The sequence below is a fragment of the Bombina bombina genome, chromosome 7, assembly GCF_027579735.1.
Source record: "Bombina bombina isolate aBomBom1 chromosome 7, aBomBom1.pri, whole genome shotgun sequence".
NCBI lineage: Eukaryota > Metazoa > Chordata > Amphibia > Anura > Bombinatoridae > Bombina > Bombina bombina.
In genome coordinates this window covers 53,900,001-53,923,157 of record NC_069505.1, presented here as the reverse complement: position 1 = coordinate 53,923,157, position 23,157 = coordinate 53,900,001, and the positions used below count along the sequence as shown (strand labels likewise).

General features: G+C 36.8%; 1 protein-coding gene across 6 annotated transcripts in view; it reads left to right on the top strand.

Annotated features, from left to right (window-relative positions):
- Positions 1 to 714: 714 nt before the first annotated feature.
- The window catches only part of LOC128665868 (pre-mRNA-processing factor 39), a 727,810-nt gene continuing 705,367 nt past the window's right edge, over positions 715 to 23,157 (top strand). For all 6 annotated transcript variants that reach the window (XM_053720108.1, XM_053720111.1, XM_053720107.1 and 3 more), the window contains exons 1-5: positions 715 to 785; positions 2,198 to 2,409; positions 6,927 to 7,052; positions 7,639 to 7,757; positions 18,680 to 18,847. In XM_053720108.1, coding sequence (XP_053576083.1) covers positions 746 to 785; positions 2,198 to 2,409; positions 6,927 to 7,052; positions 7,639 to 7,757; positions 18,680 to 18,847 — 665 coding nt within the window. In that variant the 5' untranslated portion in view covers positions 715 to 745. The remainder of the gene's footprint in view (positions 786 to 2,197; positions 2,410 to 6,926; positions 7,053 to 7,638; positions 7,758 to 18,679; positions 18,848 to 23,157) is intronic.

The window sequence follows — 23,157 nt, the reverse complement described above, 5'->3', positions numbered from 1 at the left end:
AAATGAGAGATACTAAAATGGAACATGTTTAGACAGACAGAGTCTGAGTTTTCAAAAGATAAGAGAACATGCAATTTTAAACAACTTTCCAGTTTACTTCATTCTCTTGATATCCTTTGTGGACAAACATACTTGGGTAGGCTCAGGAGTAGCAATGCATTACTGGGAACTGGTTGCTGATTGATGGTTGCAGATGTATGCCTCTTATCATTGGCTCACCTGATGTACTCAACTAGCTCCCATTAGTGCTTTGTTCTGCTCTTTCAACAAAGGATACCAAGAAAACGAAGCAAATTTGATAATTGAAGGAAATTAAAAAGTTGTTTAAAATGGTATGTTCTGTATAAATCAAGAAAAACTTTATTTTTTACATTTCCTACATGAAATTTCCTGATTTCTTAAAAATTTTTTAAAAAAAATGATAGCAAAACTACTGCAGTGCACAGATATTATTAATACAATAAAACATCTCTTTTTTGTATCTACGTAATTTTATTGTGATTATTGTTAATAAAAAAATAATTGTATTTTATGTATGTCTAAAAACGTTTCAAAATACTATGAAACTTTCACTTTCATTGAAAGCCGCGTTGCCCAAAACCAAGATGTCTGTTTCTGGCTCTGCGTCACCTGCGTTGCCAGAACTTTGCGTGCGGATTCTAGCTTTGGCGAAATATTATTTGCTGAAGCGAAGAGGGTTGTAACAGTTTACACCACACGCCTCCAGTGACGTAACGGGCGCAAAATGGCGGCCGAATGGATGGTTCCTAAAGTACCCTCGGCAGGTATGATATAATGTTAAATTGTATGGCAGTGGAAAACATACAATAAATATTTATTTATATTAGTGGTCGATATGTTTTGGAAATGTGCATATGAGGGAGAAATATTAATTTGGACGAGTACTACAGTGTAATAATACTGAGAGGTTTGGTGCAAATGCACAATCCACTGTGGAAAATACAAAAAAGGCAACGTTTTAAGCAGAAAGGCTTTATGGGAAACAATGCTCTGCCGTATATATATATATATGCAAGGGAAAGATGTAAAGTGGCAGTCTACATGGGGTAATGCTCTGCAGGATAATACAATGGGACATTTTCTTTGAAGAGTTGCACACATGGGTAAATGTTCTGCAGGGATTGTTAAAGGGACATGAAACCCATTTTTTTGCTTTTTTAATTCAGCTAGACCTTGTGATTTTTAGCAACGTTCCAATTTACTTCTGTTCTCATTTGTTTTGTTCTCTTGGTATTCTTTAATAAAAGGGATATCTAGTTAGGCTCAGGAGCTGTTAATTGGTGGCTGCACATATGTGTCATGTTATTGGCTTCCCCAATATTTTCAGCTACCTCCCAGTAGTGCATTGCTGTTTGTCAAAACAAAGGATACCTAAAAAATGAAGCAAATTTATATAATAAAAGTAGATTGGAAAGTTGTTTAAAATTGTATTCTATATCTGATTTGTGAACGAACAAATGTGGGTTTCATGTCCCTTTAACATGAGGGAATGTTTTGTAGTGAAAGTGTAAAAGATCAACAAATATTTAGCTGTTAGAGAGCACAACAGAGAATGATTTGAAAGGTATTGCTCTGCAGGATTAGATTACATAGTGAAATGTTCTATAGGGGGATATGTTTAGTGAAATGTTCTATAGGGGGATATGTTTAGTGAAATGTTCTATAGGGGGATATGTTTAGTGAAATGTTCTATAGGGGGATATGTTTAGTGAAATGTTCTATAGGGGGATATGTTTAGTGAAATGTTCTATAGGGGGATATGTTTAGTGAAATGTTCTATAGGGGGATATGTTTAGTGACATTTTCTGTAGGGGGATATGTTTAGTGAAATGTTCTATAGGGCGATATGTTAGTGAAATGTTCTATAGGGGGATGTGTTTATTGAAATGTTCTATAGGGCGATATGTTTAGTGAAATGTTCTATAGGGCGATATGTTTAGTGAAATGTTCTATAGGGGGATATGTTAGTGAAATGTTCTGTAGAAAAAAAGTGTGTGAGGAGGTGATCTGTTGCAGGAGCAAATATAGGGATGCAGAAACTATGCAAGGGATGATATTCTGTATGAAGGGCACATAGGGTGAATTATTCTTTAGTATGAGTGTATTAGTAACAAAAAACAAAACAAAATTATTAAAGTATTTTTTGACACATTTTGTGTTGTTTTCCTTTCTTAAGGCCTAGTGTTGAATCTGCTGCGAAACCGCCCTACTACTGTTATTGAGAGTAGTGATACTCCATTAACTACAGAAGACAGTGACGAGGACAGTGACAATGCTATTGAAGAGCCAGATTTGCCGGCTGATTTTAACGTGCACTGGAAAGCTATCGTGGCAGACCCCTTTAGTTTTGATGTTTGGGTCAAGCTGCTTGACTACGTTGAGAAAACGGTGAGACTCGAGTTGTGCTGACCTTATACTATTGTTAATCTCTTGTACATATATGATATATATATTCCAACCTACCCCTCTAATTCCTGACACGCTCTACCTCACAATATTATTCCTGACGTACAGAATTAAGAAAACTTGAATTCCTCTTAAATGTTTGTATAGTAGAAATACTGTGCAGTATATTTTAATCATTTGGTTTGCTCTTTTTTCCTTTAATTTATTGCTGAAAATTGTATTTCACAATTCCTGTTCTTGCAAAAGGAGGTATTCAGAAACAGTTGCATCTCTACACAATGATCTTTGGATCAGCTTATTCAAATTTGTCTTTTGTTGGCCATATGTAACAGCCTGCAAAGTTTCTGTAGTCACGTGCAAATTATTTGTTAACCTCTTCATGCCCTGCATAAGTGTTTAAAGGGACAGAAAACCCCAGCATTTTCTGTCATGATTCAGATAGGACATACAATTTTTAAACAACTTTCCAATTTATTTATATTATCAAATTTGCTTCATTCTCTTGTTACCCTTTGCGGAATGATCAGCATTGCACTACTGGCAGCTACCTGAACACATCTAGTTAGCCAATCACAAGAGACAAATGTGTGAAGGCACCAATCAGCAGCTAGCTCCCTCTAGTGTGGGATATGTGCGTATTCTTTTTCAACAAGGGATACTAGGAGAACAATCATTTGAAAATAGAAGTGAATTTAAAAGTGTCTTAAAATGACATACTCTATCTGAATCATGCAAGTTTAATTTTGACTTTCCTATACCTTTTTAACATCGGAACAAAGTTTTGATGTAAACAATTACTGCAAAAATGATATCATGTGATAGTCAATGAACTGACTTCGTTGCTTGTCCGATCTTGATTTTGTCAAGAGGGAGGCTGCAGGACGCCTTATAAGGTAGGACGTTCCATGCCGTCCTTCAACGTTGAAGCCCAGCGCTGTTAGGACTGCATGGAACGTCCTAAAGGCATGAAGGGTTTAAAGAAGCTTTTTGTTGCTGCGTTAAAAATAAAGCAACAAGACACCCGTCTTCCGTTTTTCATATAAACCCTCAGAGATAGGGAAACAGGTGCAGCAGTAAGATTTAAATAGTAGTTACGTTAGATAGCAACCAATACAAAAGGTGTTAACTACATGTTTGCCATACTGCTATAAAAGACTTTCCTGGCTTCAACAGTTTAACAGTCATTTAATAATCTGATGCATAGGTAAAACAACAAAGCAAATGCATTCATTAAAGGGACATTACAGTATTTGTTTTTATATATGCATCAGAAATAAATCATTGTATTGCACAATATCTGCATACAAAAGAAATGTTTAACCCCTTCACTACCGGGACTTTCAGAGAAGAACTTGCCCAAAATACCGGCGAATTTGTAGCATTCTTGCTATCACTCCATTTAAACAGAAATAGAGCCTTGGTTTTTTTTTTTTTTTTTTCCTATCAAAACTATAGATAGATATATATTTTTAAGTAGAAAACCCAATGTATTGATTTAGGCCTATTTTGATATATTTCATGCCACCATTTCACTGCCAAATGCGATCATATAAACAAAAAATTAACTTTTTCACAAACTTTGGGTTTCTCACGGAAATTATTTGCATACTAATTGTGCAGTCACAGCACAAATGATTGGAAAAGCTTCTCTAGAATCCCCTTTGTTCAGAAATTGCAGACCTATATGGCTTTGCCATTGCATTTTGGTAATTAGAAGGCCGCTAATTGCAGCTGCGCACCATACTTCTATTATTCCCAGCAGTGAAGGGGTTAATCAGGTAGCTTGTAAGGGTAATTTTAGCTTTAGTGTAGAGATTACCCTCCCAAACAGCTCTCTTCCCTCCCCAGGTTCTGGCAGACAATCTGCCGGTATACAGTTTGATTTTTTTATGATCCTCCTCAACCCTCTCACCTCCCCGTGTCCCCCCCCTCAAATAGCTCTCTGACCTTCCCACTACTTGCGGCCATCTTTAGTACTGGCAGCTGTCTACCAGTACCTATTAAATACCTGTGTATATATATATATGTGTGTATATATATATATATATATATATATATATATATATATATATATATATATATATATATATATATATATATATATATATATATATATATATATATATATATATATATATATATATATATGTAGTGGAAGTAGTGCTCCCCCCTGGTGATTTTTAGGGACCCCCCACCCCAGCTTTTTTCTGTAGTGTAGCTCTGACATGTATATATACGTTGTAATAGGATGAGCAAAGTACTGCATGACATATGTCATATTGACTTAAGGGGTTAAAGGGACAGTCTGTTGTTTAAAAAGATAAATTATCATTTAATTACCCATTCCCCAGTTTTGTATAACCATCACGGTTATATAAATACTTTTTACCTCTGTAATTACCTTGTGTCTAAGCCTCTGCAGACTGCCCCCTTATCTCAGAGCTTTTGATAGACTTGCATTTTAGCCAATCAAAGCTGACTCATAACATTGTGCTCACTGCCGTGTAGTTATCTATACTGCACACGTGAACTAGCGCTGTTTACCTGTGAAAAACTGTCAAAATGCACTGAGATAAGAGGTGGCCTTCAAGGGCTTATAGGTTTAGCTTTGAACAAAGAATAACGAGAACAAAGGAAATTTGATGATAAAAGTAAATTGGAAAGTTGTTTAAAATTGCATTCCATATCTGATTCATGAATGTTTAAATTTGACTAGACTGTCCCTTTTAAAATCATCGTTTTGTAGGCCCTGGAAACACTTGTTGAAAGACTCTTGATAGTTTGATGTGGCCAGTTAGGGACAAATATAAACACATTCCTGCACATATCAGCCAATCTCTGTGCAACATGTAGGGGTATCAGGTTCTGCATTCCATACTCTCTGGGGTAGTGGAAATACTACAGTTTTCTAAGTTCAATTACAGTAATAGCGGCAAAAATGCATTGCAAATGTTATGCATAATTAAACATTTTATTCATTTTAAAATTTAATTCAATGTCCGTTTAATTTTTTAATATAAATATACATATATGTGTTTGTATGTGTGTGTATATGTATATATATATATATATATATATATATGTATGTATAGAGATATATAGAGATATAGCTATATATATATATATATATATATATATATATATATATATATATATATATATATATATATATATATATATAATTTTTTTTATTTTTTTTCAATTAAACGGACATTGAATTAAATTTTAAAATGAATATGTTTAACTATGCATAACATTTGCAATGCATTTTATATATATACTGAGATATATATATTAGATATTGACACACACAAAGTATTACATTGTAATATGGTGTAGCTGAATACAGCATTTCTAGATATTATAAGCCAGTTAACTATATAGTAGGAGATATTACTATCTTCACCAACATTTTAGCCACAATAATGTACCTTGTGACAGAGCTTAATTTAATTTCAATTTGTTACATCAATTGTGTGCCGCACTAAAATATTATATTATAAATTTGGCTTAGCATAGCTGTCATGTAATAAATTTACCTTTTTTGTGTTATTTGATATTTGAAAAAGTTAATGTAAGAAGTTTTAGCCAGTTAACACACTATTCTTGTTTAAAGGGACACTAAATCCAATTTTTTTTTCTTTCATGATTCAGATAGCGCATGCAATTTTAAGCAACTTTCTAATTTACTCCTATTATCACTTTTTCTTCGTTCTCTTGCTATCTTTATTTGAAAACGCTGGAATGTAAGCTTAAGAGTCAGCCCATTTTTGGTTCAGCACCTGGGTAATGCTTGCTCATTGGTTTACTACATTTAGCCACCAATCGGCAAGCGCTACCCAGGTGCTGAACCAAAAACCTTCCTGCATTTCAAATAAAGATATCAAGAGAACAAAGAAAAATTGATAATAGGAGTAAATTAGAGCATGCAATTTTAAGCAACTTTCTATCTGAATCATGAAAGAAAAAAATTGGTTTAGTATCCTTTTAAGCATTAGGTATATTATTTAACATACTAGCATTAGCAATTTGATACGGTTAATTCTATCAGAGATCCTTGTATTTTAACCAGTTACATTTTATTTGCATAACATACACCTTATGGATCAGTAAAGCAATGAATAATGTTGGCATATCCTAATGAGTTTCTTTATATATCATACTGCTCTATGATACATATAAACTTACCTATGTCACACATTTCTGCTCCTTCTCCAGCCGTATACTCTAGGCATGTGCAATAGTCAGTTGCGTCAGCCGCGGAGGGCATTATCCGTTCCATGCATTTGGCTCTTTTCGGTGGCGGATGTCTTCTTGTGAAAGGGCAGCAAACTAACATCTGTACAAATCCAGATCTTAGTGTGTTGCACAAAGAGCCGAATGCTGTGAGCAGCTTCAGCATTCGTCAGCTAACTAAACAGACAAATGCACATGCCTGAAACCTATGCTGCTTACAGCTACTTTACATAGTCTCACTTATATCCCACTTTATCCCTCAGAACCACCTGATGTCCTGTCGGAAAGCTTACAGTGTTTTTCTTTCACTGTACCCCTATTGCTTTGGCTACTGGAAGAAGTATGCAAACCTAGAACTGCAGTTTAAGAATAAGGAACAGGCTGAGGAGGTATGTGGCAATCTAATTTATATTGTGATCTATGGCCATTCATGATGCAGATAGAGTATACCAGGGCTCAACAAACCTAGGAGCCAGGTAGCCACTGGCTCCTAGAATTTTACACGTCTCCTAACTTTTTGGGTTATTCTCCATATTTCTATATACAAATACCACTGTCTGGCTCCTACATTTTAAACAAATTTGTTGACCCCTGGAGTATACTATTTAAAACAAGAATGCCACTTTTCTTCTATTATCAAAATTTTAATTTGTTCTGTTGGTGTTCTTTGTTGAAGAGCATACCTAGCAAGCACATTTGTGGACACGATATGGCAGCTTTTAACAGTTATGCATAGCGCAAACACTACTGCCATCTAGTGCTCAAGATATGCATGTGCTCCTGAGCTTCCCTAGGTTTGCTCTTCAATAAAGAATACTATAAGAATGGAGTGAATTTGAAAATAGAAGTAATTTGTAACGTTTTGGGGGTTTTCTGCACTCTATCTATATTTGGAAAGTAAAATTTGTTGTTTCATGTTCCTTTAAAGAAAACCGATTATATAACGGTTACCAACATATTCCTTCTATTCTGTAGGTGTTCAACCAAGGTCTTCAGTCTATTCCCATTAGTGTGGATCTGTGGATTCACTATATAAATTACCAAAGGGAACACTTGGATATGACACTGCCAGAGTCTGTTGAGAAACTGCGAAAGTGAGTAGACAATGAACGTTTTCTGTTTGATGATAGGAAGTAGAAAACTGAGTATGTATTGTATATTTTAAGAAGCAATATGATGATTTGAATATATTTTGGGGGGTTATGTAGTCACGTCATTTTTGCAGTGACATTTTGTATAGGTAAGTTGGGGAGATAAAAGATTTGTGTTTGGCATGGAACATGCTGAATGTTTGAATTTTCAATTCTTATATCTAAATTTATTTCTCAATGATTTAAAGGGGTATTAGACATTTTTTTTTCTTTGAATATAAGAGGTCATTTTAAAATGTACTTAAAGGGATACTCAAGTCAAAATTAAACTTTCCTTATTCAGATAGAGCATGCAAATTTAAACAACTTTCCAATTTACTTCCATTAAAAAAAGTGCAGTTTTTTTTTATATTTAAACTTTTTGAGTCACCAGCTCCTCCTGAGCATGCGCAAGAATTCACAGAATAAGTGTGTATGCATTTGTGATCGGCTGATGGCTGTCACATGGTACATGTATGCATTTGTGATTGGCTGATGGCTGTCACATGGTACAGGGGGAGTGGAAATTGACAACTTTTTAAATTGTCAAAAAAAATCTACTATTCATTTGAAGTTCAGACTAAGTGCTATTATATTATCTTGCATTTCTTGATTATGCAAATCTGCTGTGTTGATTGGTCCTTTAAGAACCACTTAATACAGTAGAATTGCATAAACCACAAATGCACAATAAAAAGAAAATGCCACAGCACTTAATGTAAATTTCAAATTATCAGTAATTTTTTTTTTTTTTTGAGAAAATTCAGATTGTTTACATTTTCTGCTCATTGTATCATGTGACAGCCATCATCCAATTTCGTATAAAGTCATATACGTATATACTGTGTGCACATGTTCAGAAGGAGCAGGTACCTCTTAATATGTGCACATAAAGACTGGGCATAACCTGATAATGGAAGTTATTTGGGAAGTTGTTTAAAATTGTATGTTCTATTTAAATCTTGAACGTTTAATTTTGACTGTAGTGTCCCTTTAACTTTTTTCATATAGCGTTTTAACATGCTATTTTAAATAGTGCTCTTATGTATACGTTAAAGGGACAGTCTAGTCCAAAATAAATTTTCATGATTCAGATAGGTGTAATTTTGAACAATTTTCCAATTTACTTTTATCACCAATTTTGCTTTTGTTCTCTTGGTATTCTTAGTTGAAATCTAAACCTAGGAGGTTCATATGCTAAGCCCTTGAAGGCTGCCTCTTCTCTCAGGGCATTTTGACAGTTTTTCACCACTAGAGGGTGTTTGTTCATGTGTGTCATAGATAATACCGCTTACGCACGTGGAGTTCCTAGGAACCAGCACTGATTGGCTAAAATGCAAGTCTGTCAAAATAATTTAAATAAGGGGGCAGTTTGTAGAGTCTTAGATACAAGATAATCACAGAGGTAAAAAGTATATTTATATAACAGTGTTGGTTATGTAAAACTCGGGAATGGGTAATAAAGGGATTATCTATTTTAAAACAAAATTCTGGTGTAGACTGTCCCTTTAAGGATATTTCTAGAGTTGTGTCCCTTTAATTTATCAAATATGTTAAAAACATAATTTATGCTTACCTGATAAATTCACTGATTTCATGGTGGTAAGAGTCCTTGATCCATTACTCCTGGGAATTACCTTCCCTACCACTAGGAGGAGGCAAAAATTTCCAAACCTCAGGAGCTCTACATAACCTCTCCCACCTCTATGGTAGTTTTTCTGTATAGCCAAGCAAAAAATGGTAGGAAAAGAAATAAAGAGCAAAAAATATAAATCTAAATCCACAAAAGGTAGGAAAAGAAATAAAGAGCAAAATATATAAATCTAAATCCACAACCCTAAAAAGAGAGTACATATATATAATTTCTTTCATGTAATTAGCAAGAGTCCATGAGCTAGTGACGTATGGGATATACATTCCTACCAGGAGGGGCAAAGTTTCCCAAACCTCAAAATGCCTATAAATACACCCCTCACCACACCCACAATTCAGTTTTTACAAACTTTGTCTCCCATGGAGGTGATGAAGTAAGTTTGTGCTAGATTTCTACGTTGATATGCGCTTCGCAGCAGGCTGAAGCCCGGTTTTCCTCTCAGAGAGCAGTGAATGTCAGAGGGATGTGAAGAGAGTATTGCCTATTTGAATACCATGGTCTTCCTCTAGGGGATCTATTTCATAGGTTCTCTGTTATCGGTCGTAGAGATTTCTTCTCCTACCTCCATTTTCAGATCGACGATATACTCTTATATACCATTACCTCTACTGATTCTCGTTTCAGTACTGGTTTGGCTATCTACTATATGTAGATAAGTGTCTTGGGGTAAGTAAATCTTATTTCTATTTATGACACTCAAAGCTATGGTTGGGCACTTTATATGTAAAGTTCTAAATATATGTCTTAAAACTTATATTTGCCTTGATTCAGGATAATCAGTATTCCTTCTTTCAGACTGTCAGTTTCATTTTTTGGGAAAATGCATATGAATAAATATTTTTCTTGCCTTAAAAATTTCAATTGACTTTTTTCCTTGCGGGCTGTTAGGCTCGCGGGGGCAAAAAATGCTTCAATTTATTGCGTCATTTTTGGCGCGAACTTTTTTGACACAAAATTTAGTCTTTCGGCGCCATAGTTGGCGCCGGAAGTTTTCACATTGTTGCGTCATTTTTGACGCAGGCGTGTTACAGACGTTTTTTGGCGCCAAAAAATGTGGGCGTCATTTTTGGCACCAAAAAAAGTGGGCGTCATTCTTGGCGCCAGTTTTTTCACATTATTTCAGTCTCATTTTTTGTTGCTTCTGGTTGCTAGAGGCTTGTTTTGCATTTTTTCCCATTTTTTTGCATTTTTTCCAAATTTAAGGAATTTGATAATTTTGCTTTATATGTTGTTTTTTCCATTACATATTGCAAGATGTCACAACCTGACGCTGCCTGATGTTGGTTCTACCAAAGCTAAGTGCATTTGTTGTAAACTTTTGGTAACTGTTCCTCCGGCTGTAGTTTGTGTTGTCATGAAAAACTTTTTAACGCAGATAATGTCTCCATTAGTAATAATCCATTACCTGTTGTTGTTCCTTCAACATCTAATGTTCAGGATGTTCCTGTTAATGTAAGAGAATTTGTTTCTAATTCTATTCGGAAGGCTCTGTCTGTTCCTCCTTCCAGTAAACGTAAAAGGTCTTTTAAAACTTCTCATATTTCAGATTAATTTTTAAATGACTGCCATCATTCTGACTTATCTATTTCTGATGAGGATCTCTCTGGTTCAGAAGATTCTACCTCAGATATTGACATTGATAAATCTTCATATTTATTTAAGATGGAGTTTATTTGTTCTTTACTTAAAGAAGTGTTAATTGCATTAGATATGGAGGAGTCCAGTCCTCTTGATATTAAAACTAATAAGCGTTTAAATTCAGTTTTTAAACCTCATGTAGTTATTCCAGAAGTTTTTCCAGTTCCTGATGCTATTTCAGAAGTAATTTCTAGGGAATGGAATAGTCTGGGTACTTCATTTACTCCTTCACCAAGGTTTAAGAAATTGTACCCTTTGCCATCTGACAGATTAGAGTTTTGGGAGAAAATCCCCAAAGTTGATGGGGCTATCTCTACTCTTGCTAAACGTACTACTATTCCTACGGCAGATAGTACTTCGTTTAAGGATCCTTTAGATAGGAAGCTTGAATCTTTTCTAAGGAAGGCTTATTTATGTTCAGGGAATCTTCTTAGGCCTGCTATTTCTTTGGCTGATGTTGCTGCAGCTTCCACTTTTTGGTTGTAGGCTTTAGCGCAACAAGTGTCAGACCATAATGCTTATAGCATTGTTAAACTTCTTCAACATGCTAATAACTTTGTTTGTGATGCCATTTTTGATATCATTAGAGTTGATGTCAGGTATATGTCTTTAGCTATTTTAGCTAGAAGAGCTTTATGGCTTAAATCTTGGAATGCAGATATGACTTCTAAGTCAACTTTACTTTCTCTTTCTTTCCAAGGTAATAAATTATTTGGTTCACAGTTGGATTCAATTATTTCAACTGTTACTGGGGGGAAGGGAGCCTTTTTGCCTCAGGACAAAAAATCTAAAGGTAAATATAGGGCCGCTAATCGTTTTCGTTCCTTTCGTCAGAATAAGGAACAAACGCCTGACCCTTCCTCTAAAGGAACAGTTTCCATTTGGAAACCTCCAGTCTGGAATAAATCCAAGCCTTTTCGAAAGTCAAAACCAGCCCCTAAATCCGCATGAAGGTGCGGCCCTCATTCCAGCACAGCTGGTAGGGGGCAGGTTACGTTTTTTCAAAGATGTTTGGATCAATTCGATTCACAATCTTTGGATTCAGAACATTGTTTCACAGGGGTACAGAATAGGTTTCAAGGTAAGGCCGCCTGTGAGAAGATTTTTTTTCTCTCACGCATCCCAGTAAACCCAGTAAAGGCTCAGGCGTTTCTGAAATGTGTTTCAGACCTAGAGTCAGCTGGGGTAATTATGCCAGTTCCAGTTCTGGAACAGGGTCTGGGGTTTTACTCAAATCTATTCATTGTACCAAAGAAGGAGAATTCCTTCAGACCAGTTCTGGATCTAAAAATATTGAATCGTTATGTAAGAATACCAACATTCAAAATGGTGACTATAAGGACTATTCTGCCTTTTGTTCAGCAAGGGCATTATTTGTCTACAATAGACTTACAGGATGCATATCTTCATATTCCAATTCATCCAGATCACTATCAGTTCCTGAGATTCTCTTTTCTAGACAAGCATTACCAGTTTGTTGCTCTTCCGTTTGGCCTAGCAACAGCTCCAAGGATCTTCTCAAAGGTTCTCGGTGCCCTTCTCTCTGTAATCAGAGAACAGGGTATTGCAGTATTTCCGTATTTGGACGATATCTTGGTACTTGCTCAGTCTTTACATTATGCAGAATCTCATACGAATCAACTTGTGTTGTTTCTTCAAAGACATGGTTGGAGGATCAATTTACCAAAGAGTTCATTGATTCCTCAGACAAAGGTAACCTTTTTGGGTTTCCAAATAGATTCAGTGTCCATGACTTTGTCTCTAACCGAAAAGAGACGTCTGAAATTTGTTTCAGCTTGTCGAAACCTTCAGTCTCAATCATTCCCTTCGGTAGCTTTGTGCATGGAAATTTTAGGTCTCATGACTGCTGCATCGGACGCGATCCCTTTTGCTCGTTTTCACATGAGACCTCTTCAGCTGTGTATGCTGAACCAATGGTGCAGGGATTATACAAAGATATCACAATTAATATCCTTAAATCCCAATGTTCGATCTTCTCTGACTTGGTGGTTTGATCACCATCGTTTAATTCAAGGGGCTTCTTTTGTTCGTCCAACCTGGACTGTGATCTCAACAGATGCGAGTCTTTCAGGTTGGGGAGCGGTATGGGGATCTCTGACAGCGCAGGGGGTTTGGGAATCTCAGGAGGCGAGATTACCAATCAACATTTTGGAACTCCGTGCGATTTTCAGAGCTCTTCAGTTCTGGTCTCTTCTGAAGAGAGAATCGTTTATTTGTTTTCAGACAGACAATGTCACAACCGTGGCGTATGTCAATCATCAAGGAGGGACTCACAGTCCTCAGGCTATGAAAGAACTTGTATGGGCGGAATCCAGATCTTGTCTAATTTCTGCGGTTCACATCCCAGGTATAGACAATTGGGAAGCGGATTATCTCAGTCGCCAGACGCTACATCCGGGTGAATGATCTCTTCACTCAGAGGTATTTCTTCAGATTGTTCAAATCTGGGGACTTCCAGAAATAGATCTGATGGCCTCTCATCTAATCAAGAAACTTCCCAGGTATCTGTCCAGATCCAGGGATCCTCAGGCGGAAGCAGTGGACGCGTTGTCGCTTCCTTGGAATTATCAACCTGCTTATATCTTTCCGCCTCTAGTTCTTCCAAAAGTGATTTCCAAAATCCTAATGGAGCGTTCGTTTGTACTGCTGGTGGCTCCAGCATGGCCTCACAGGTTTTGGTATGCGGATCTCGTTCGGATGGCCAGTTGCCAACCTTGGACACTTCCGTTAAGGCCAGACCTTCTATCTCAAGGCCCATTTTTCCATCAGGATCTCAAATCATTAAATTTGAAGGTATGGAGATTGAACCCTTAATACTTAGTCATAGAGGTTTCTCTGACTCAGTGATTAATACTATGTTGCAGGCTCGTAAATCTGTATCTAGGAAGATTTATTACCGAGTCTGGAAGACTTACATTTCTTGGTGTTCTTCTCATAAATTCTCTTGGCATTCTTTTAGAATTCCTGGAATTTTAGTTTCTTCAGGATGGTTTGGATAAGGGTTTGTCTGCAAGTTCTTTGAAAGGACAAATCTCTGCTCTTTCTGTTCTTTTTCACAGAAAGATTGCTAAACTTCCTGATATTCATTGTTTTGTACAGGCTTTGGTTCATATCAAGCCTGTCATTAAGTCAATCTCTCCTCCTTGGAGTCTTAATTTGGTTCTGAGGGCTTTACAGGCTCCTCCGTTTGAACCTATGCATTCTCTGGATATTAAATTACTTTCTTGGAAAGTTTTGTTCCTTTTGGCCATCTCTTCTGCTAGAAGAGTTTCTGAGTTATCTGCTCTTTCTTGTGAATCTCCTTTTCATCAGGATAAGGCGGTGTTGCGGACTTCATTTAAATTTTTACCTAAGGTTGTGAATTCTAACAACATTAGTAGATAAATTGTTGTCCCTTCATTGTGTCCTAATCCTAAGAATTCTCTGGAAAGATCTTTACATTCTTTGGATGTGGTTAGAGCTTTGAAATATTATGTTGAAGCTACTAAAGGTTTCAGAAAGACTTCTAGTCTATTTGTTATCTTTTCTGGTTCCAGGAAAGGTCAGAAGGCTTCTGCCATTTCTTTGGCATCTTGGTTAAAGTCTTTGATTCATCATGCTTATGTGGAGTCGGGTAAGTCCCCGCCTCAAAGGATTACGGCTCATTCTACTAGGTCAGTTTCTACTTCCTGGGCTTTTAGGAATGAAGCTTCTGTTGATCAGATTTGCAAAGCAGCAACTTGGTCTTCTTTGCATACTTTTACTAAATTCTACCATTTTGATGTTTTCTCTTCTTCTGAAGCAGTTTTTGGTAGAAAAGTACTTCAGGCAGCTGTTTCAGTTTGATTCTTCTGCTTATTTCATTTTTTTGATTTGGGTTATGGATCTTTTTCAGCGGAATTTGCTGTCTTTATTTTATCCCTCCCTCTCTAGTGACTCTTGCGTGGAAGTTCCACATCTTGGGTATCTGCTATCCCATACGTCACTAGCTCATGGACTCTTGCTAATTACATGAAAGAAAACATAATTTATGTAAGAACTTACCTGATTCATTTCTTTCATATTAGCAAGAGTCCATGAGGCCCACCCTTTTTTGTGGTGGTTATGATTTTTTTGTATAAGGCACAATTATTCCAATTCCTTATTTGTTTTATGCTTTCGCTCCTTTCTTATCACCCCACTTCTTGGCTATTCGTTAAACTGAATTGTGGGTGTGGTGAGGGGTTTATTTATAGGCATTTTGAGGTTTGGGAAACTTTGCCCCACCTGGTAGGAATGTATATCCCATACGTCACTAGCTCATGGACTCTTGCTAATATGAAAGAAATGAATTTATCAGGTAAGTTCTTACATAAATTATGTTTTTATTTTTTTTTATTTTTCCATGTGCTTAAAAACAACGAACAGTCAAAATTACACAGAAACAGCCTAAAGGACCTTTCTACCAAAAGCTGCATCAGAAAAAGCAAGAACATCAAAATTGTAGAATATAGTGAAAGTATGCAAAGACGACCAAGTAGCTACCTTGCAATCTGGTCAACAGAAGCTTCATTCTTGAAAGCCCAAGAAGTAGCTACTGATCAAGTAGTGTAGGCCGTAGGCAGACTGTCTGCCAGTTCCTAAGATGGGGGTGACCAGTGTGGGGTGAGGGAGGAAAGAGAGATGTTTGGGCGGGATCAGGTATGGATCAGGGGGTGGGAGGGTAATCTTTACTAAAATTAACCTTACAAGCTACCCAATTAACCCCTTCACTCCCAGGAATAATGTGTGGTATGGAATATAACAAATCAGGCCCAGATCAATACCTTGGGTTGTCTACTTAAGAAATATATATAGTTTTGACAGGTAAGTAAAAAAACAAAAAACAAGGCTCTATTTTGTTTAAATGGAGTAATAGCAAAAATGCTAAAAATTCTCCACTATTTTGGGCAAGTTCTTCTCTGAAAGTCCAGGTAGTGAAGGAGTTAAAGGATTGAAACAGGGTCTCTAACTGAAGCTAGGTACATACAATGGCAGTTTCACACCCCTGAGGGTTACCTTATGGTTGTTTAAAAGTAATTCCTTTGTACAATGTGCAAGAGAAATACTCATTACCTTATTGTAATTAAAATCCATTATGACAACTGGTAAACACTATGAATGCTTCTTGTATAGAGGCATGATATTTGCACAATGATTATATTGACAGAATATTTTAAAAGTACTGTATTTCATTATTTCCAAATATTGATTAAGCACCATTTTCCGGTTTGGAGATAGATACGTCTGAAATCAAGAACAACATTTTGTATTTCTATTAGAAGGAAATGGCTGCAATTTTACGTCATCTTCAAAACCAGGATTTTAAGTTCTCGCACTGTAAATTGAGAAACTAAGTGAAAATGGTTACTCTCTTGCAATAATAATGTTGCAGCCGAAACTTGTAAACCACACTGTTGTGAGCACAGAAAAACCCAAATTTTTTGCCATGTACGTTTAAAAAAACAAAAGAACCCCCCGCCCCCGCAATCTATCGCAAACGAACAGAATAGCAACTCATGAAATCCCGGTCATGATGACACAATTCCAATTGATATTTCTAAAGACGACAGTCACGATAATGCAAGTGTGGATTACACATTTTCTAGGTATTTGAGTTGCAATTTCAGTTTTTTTGGATCTAGACAACATATACAAATAGACCTCTAAAATGTCTGTGGTCTAAAGTGTCTTGTGCATGCGCAACATAACAGCATTTAAAGTGATAGTAACAAGTACATAATAATACAAAGACAATACAACACCTACTCTGAATATAAAATAAGCAGTAGATTATTTTTCCTTTCAATTTCCAACCCCTTGTGTCATGTGACAGATATCAGCCAATCACAGACTAGTATACATATACCCTGTGAGCTTGTGCACATGCTCAGTAGGATCTTATTCCCCAGAATGTGTGAATATAAAAAGAACGTGCAAAATTTGATAATGGAAGTAAATTGGAAAGTGTCTTTAAACTGCTGCTCTATCTGAATCATAAAAGTTTTTGACTTGAGTGTCCCTTTAACCCTTTCATGTCTGGTCTAATTTGTCTACATCAGAACGGCACTAAAGCCCAGCGCAGTTAGGACGGCATGGAACGTCCTAACGTTGGGAAGGGGTTAAAGCAATGTGAAATAGTGTTCCTTTAGTAAAAACAAACATGTCAACAAAACAAATTAAACCTAAAAAGAAACAGATTGTGTAAAAAAAAAACAACAAACCACTTGTTTTCTTAAAAAATTCTCAGTGTAGCCCCCTGCCCTCAGGGAGATGAGCGAGCTTAGGTTGCCCTCTGCCTCTTCTGATCATAGGCAGATCTGACTTTCTGTTTATCTAGTATTCACTTAATAGTAAACCAGCTTATGTTTTTTTTTTTTTTTATGATTTGGCTTGCTGTACAGCCAATGGCAAGAATACCACCCACACTATATATTTCTGTAGCAGCACATAGCAGTGCGACTAAGAATAGATAACACTGCAACTCTTGTGTTGGCGGTACACTGGATATTGGCTGTGCAGCCCGCCAGACAAACAGTTAAATATATAACATTTACAAGTATGTTTTTCATAGAAATGATTCGGTTTGAGAGGTGATATTATAGATCACATCCCTTAATTACCTTAATATTATGCAAAGTTGTTTAACCCCTTAATGACCATGACATACCTAGTATGTTGCCAGTCGTCAAGGGTTTTTTAGGCCATAATAGTGTGGGTCTCAACACGAGCGTCAGGGCCGCGTTATTATGACCTCCCCCCCTCCTGCAGGCATCCTGGAATAGCATACTATCAAAAAAACAATCCCATTGAAAGGTCAGCAGCGTTGTTAAGGGGTTAAAACTCATTTTGTTAGAAAACTATATAGGTTTAAGACACACCGTTTAAAAAGCCTCTTGATTTGTGTTATCTTGCTTTCTATATTGTGGTCAGTTAGCGACAGATTATCAGCCTATCACTGTCCAGTATGTAGGCACCATGTTAGTTAAAAGACCTTTATTTTCTTATCCTGGGTCCAAACATACAACGTTTCAAGCCAATATGGCTCTTAGTCATGACATGACTAAGAGCCATATTGGCTTGAAACGTTGTATGTTAGGACCCAGGATAAGAAAATAAAGGTCTTTTAACTAACATGGTGGCTGGAGTTCTTTGAAGTTTGTGATTGTGCTGAGGACTTGGCAAGTCTGTTGCTCCGTGCCCCACGAGAGAAAGATTCAGGTGTGCTGTTTTCCACTTTTTGGATTTTGCAGTATGTAGGCACGTCAGTGTTCAGTATTCCATGGGATGCACTCCAGCCTCTCTGGGAGTAATGGAAAACTACAGTTTTTAGAGATCATTTAGAGCAAAAATAGGCAAAATATATAATGAAAATGCATTGCAAAGCTTAACAATACAAAATTAAAATTTTTATGTAAAGTTTAAATTTTGGTTGAATGTCTTTTTTTTTTAAAAAATTTTTTTTTTTTAGGGAGTAATTGGAGTTTCAATGCTATATAATTTATTTTTGTTATCTTTATTTTTATTGTCTGTCCATCATTTTTCCTCCTTTGTAACCATACTTGCTTATCTACAGATTATTTAAATCTTCCGTGGCTAATGCTGGAATGGAATATCGTTCTGATAAACTGTGGAACATGTACATAGACTGGGAAACTGAGCAAAAAAACTTCAAAGACCTCATTGCTATATACGACCAAATTTTTCGTACTCCCACTCAACTCTACCGGCAACACCTTGATAGGTAAGAGGGCTTAATTAAAATATTTTATGTTAAAATAATTTTTATTATGATTCAAAAGGCATGTAAACATAACATTTTCAATTGTCCCACATTTTCATGTATAGGATTCATAAATGTATGATCAGTGTTCTACCAACAAACTATAGAACAAAAGCATATTAATACATGGGTATTTCTTTTCAGTGCAATTACATATTGATAGCAGTGGTGGTCAATCCAAATAATGGTGGTCGACTTCTATTGATAAAATTAACCCTTTGACCTTCCCTCTAAAATGTATTTAATTATCTTCCTGACATTCCACCTAAAAGTGTTGAGTTGTTGAGTCGGGATTAATTGAGCTATGATTGGCTATTACTGTTGCCTTAAGATTGTTTACTTACTTTTATGTATCAACTTCAAACTTGTTAAAACTGAAAAAACCTTTGAACGGGAACTAAACTATTCTGTATGGTCATTTATTTCTTCTCAATAGTTTCTAATGAATAACATCTGTTATGTCTCTTGGATTACATCCTTAGGGTTATAGGTTCACAATCATATCCTTATCTCATGTATATTATAATACTAGCCTAGAGCATCTTTACTGTTTATCCCCATTTCTGCACATTATCATTCCCTACTTGGGCTGCTATCCATGATCCAATAGAACCACACCTTCTGAAACTGGTCCATGTTACTTTGTATTCGGGCCGTCCCTTCTGACATTATGTATATATCTTGTATCTTATCTGTCACCTCTTTCCATGTAGGTGTTCCAACTTTCCAATGTCTCGCTATACATGTCCTAGTTGCTGTACATAAGATTTTAATAAATTTATTAATTTCTGGATTGAATTGATCGAGCCCTCTATTTAAGAGTGCCTGAGGTATTGTTAATGATATGTGTTCGTCAAGTAGGTGACCTAATAAGTTGTTTAGTTGAGACCATATGTTTTTTATTATAGGGCAGGTCCACCACATATGGATATACGAACCTTGTTCTCCACATCCCCTATAGCAAAGCCTAGAATCAGTAGATGAGAAGTGGGATGTTCTTATAGGGGTCAGGTACCACCTAAATGAGGTTTTGATGGTGTTCTCCCTAAGGTCTGCACTAATCAAACCTCTACATGAGTCATAGAGGATCTGATTCCACTCTTCCCTCGGGACAGCAAACCCCAAGTCTGTCTCCCACTTCAACATTAAGTTAGATTTGGTGTTACATTTGCTTTCTTGAATATCTGTATACAGTTTAGAGATTGTGTGTTTCTACCTATTCGGTGACATGCAGAGTCTCTCTAAATTTGTTTTTGGGCATCTTGTATGTTGTGTGAGGTATCTATTCAAAGCTGATGATATTTGCAAGCAAATATACCAGTGCAGTTTATAGGGGTGAAGGATTTCCTGTAGTTGGTTATATAATATTAAACGTCCTTTCAGTAAAAAGTCTGCTACTCTGTAGAGCCCTTTGCCCATTTCCCCAAAGATCTGAGTCTCATTTGGTATAAGAAGCCTTAAGGGTTTGGCCCAGGTGTGTGTTGGTATGAGAGTCTGGCCTGTGGTTGCTGTTTTCCAGACAGAGACAGTGTGTAAAGTGGCTGAAAGTCGAACCTTATTGTGGTGTGTCTGCCCACCCCACTTCCATAGGATATCATCCGAGTATTCCTGTCCATGTATATCCCTTTCAATCTCTGTCCATATAACATTATTGGATTGTTTACTTAAGAGGGTAGCCTGGGCGAGTCGTGATGCCTGATAGTAGTCGGCTAAATTAGGTAGACCTACCCCTCCTAATTGTCAGTGTTGGGTAAGAATTTGTGATGCTATTCTGGCTTTCCTATCGCCTCTGAGGAAGGAATGGAGATCGGATTGTAATTTTTGTAGATCTGTAGAGGGAATCTTAATTGGTAAGGCCCGAAATAAATATAATATCTTATGGAAAATATTCATTTTAATGGTTGATAGGCGACCATACCAGGAGAAGCCCCCTCCTTTCCATTTCCCGATATTTTTCCTTATAGTCTTATATAATGGAATGTAATTTAAATTGTATAATTTATCAAATGAATCTGAAATTTTGGTTCCTAGGTATGAAATAGAGTTTTTCACCCAAGTAATGTTAAAATTAATCTCAATTAATTTTTTTGTGTGGGGGGGGAGCGACAATGGTAGTGCTTCGCATTTATCTAGATTAACTTTGTAACCTGATATTTTAGAGAATTCCTGCAGAATTCCATATAGATGTGTTAAAGAGCCCATAGGTTTAGTCAGCGTCAGCAGCACATCATCGGCAAAAAGCGATAATTTGTATTCTGATTGTCCTATATTGACCCCCTTGATGTCTCCTGAATATCTAATACGAGATGCTAGCGGCTCTATACAGATCGCAAACAGGAGCGGGGACAAAGGACAACCTTGTCTAGTACCATTCATTATTTTTATAGGCCTCGACTGATACCCTGCTGCACTAACCGTAGCCATAGGTGTAGAGTATAAACCCTTGATCGCTTGTACGAAAGCCCCCTCAAACCCCATTTTGGAAAGAACTGCAAACATGTATGGCCAGTCCACTCGGTCGAATGCCTTCTCCGCATCCAGCGATAGGAGCAGAGAAGGCGTACCCTCCGCCACTAGGAATTCTGTCAGATCTATTGTCCTCCTGATGTTATCCGGTGCCTCCCTTCCCTGAATGAACCCCACCTGATCTGGGTGTATTATATCTGGAAGTATATGTTTAAGTCTGTTGGCTAAAATTTTTGTAAGTATTTTTATATCCTGATTAATAAGGGAGATTGGTCTGTAGTTTTGGCATCTTGTTGGGTCTTTCCCTGGTTTAGGGATCACTATAATTTTGGCTCTGAGTATGTCCACTGGAATCTCTACTCCCTGCATTACATTATTGCAAAATTCTTTGAGATGAGGGATTAGTGCATGTTTAAAGAGTTTATAGTATTCACTGGGTAGGCCATCTGGGCCAGCTGCTTTCCCTATCTTGAGTTCTTTTAAGACAGTAATTATTTCCTGGGTGGAGATTTCTCCGTTTAGAGTGTCCTTATCGGATGGGCTAATTGCCTTAAGTTCAGTGTGTTGTAGAAATGATGCTAACAATTCTCTCGTCTGACTAGAGTGTTGGACCTTCTGACCATCATATAGAATTTCATAAAATGTGGCAAAGGTGTCTGAGATGTCTTGTGGGTTAGTCGTTTTTGAACCGTCCGCATGTTGTATAACAGGGATAGAGTATGTCTTGACCCTTTCTCTTAACTTATTAGCTAGATATTTATCGGGTTTATTTGAATACATGAAGTAATTGGTCCTTAGTCTCTGAATGGCTCTTATAGCTGATTCCTTTAAGATTTTTTCCTGTACTTTTCTCTTAGTTTGGAGTAATCTAAATATGGTAGGGGAGTGTGTTTGCCTGTGTTGTGTTTCTAAAGACTGAATCTCCGACTGTAGCTGGTCTATGGTTTTATTAGCTTGTTTGGTGAGTTTCGCCGTTTCTTTAATCAGGATTCCCCTAAGATAAGGTTTGTGTGCTGCCCAGGTAAAAATCAGGTTAGTAGTGGAGTTTTCATTTTTTTGCCAGTATTCTGTCATGCTTTTAAGTGTTTCTTTGTAGATGAATTCCCTTCCTAATAGGTTCGGGTCATAAGTCCAGGATCTCTGTCTATGGAGGTTTACTATACCCCTCATCTCCACTTGAACCACCGAGTGGTCAGACCACACTGATGTATGTATGCGGGCATTAATGATGTTTGGGATGAGAGTCTGACTCACCATAACATAATCTAGCCTGGTGTATTTGTTATGTGCATGTGAGTAGTAAGTGTGGTCTGTAGTGTTGCCAAATAAAGTTTCCCAAGTGTCAACTAAATTATGTGTATCTAGCATTTCTTTTATTGTTTTTGCTATGGAGTTTTTCCTAAGTTGTTTATGTGAGGTTTTCTTCTCAGGGTCTCCTGTTTTAGCTGTCAATGTAATATTAAAATCACCAGCCAGAATTGTTCTGGTCTGGGACCACTGGGTGATAAGGTGTGAAATCTGTCGAAAAAATATGTGTTGCTGTTCGTTTGGTGCGTATATGTTACAAAGGGTTACCCTTGTGTCTTGTATTCTCCCTCTGACAATTAGATATCTGCCTTCTGGGTCTGTTATTACCTCTTAATTTGCAAACTGAAGGGATGAATGAATAAGGATAGAGACACCTCTAATTTTTTTATCTGTGGTTGAGTGGGGAAATATTTGTGCCAGTATTTGGGTATTAGGGTTTGTGTAAAGTGGGTCTCTTGTAGAAATATGATTTTCGCTCCCAGTTTTATATATTGATT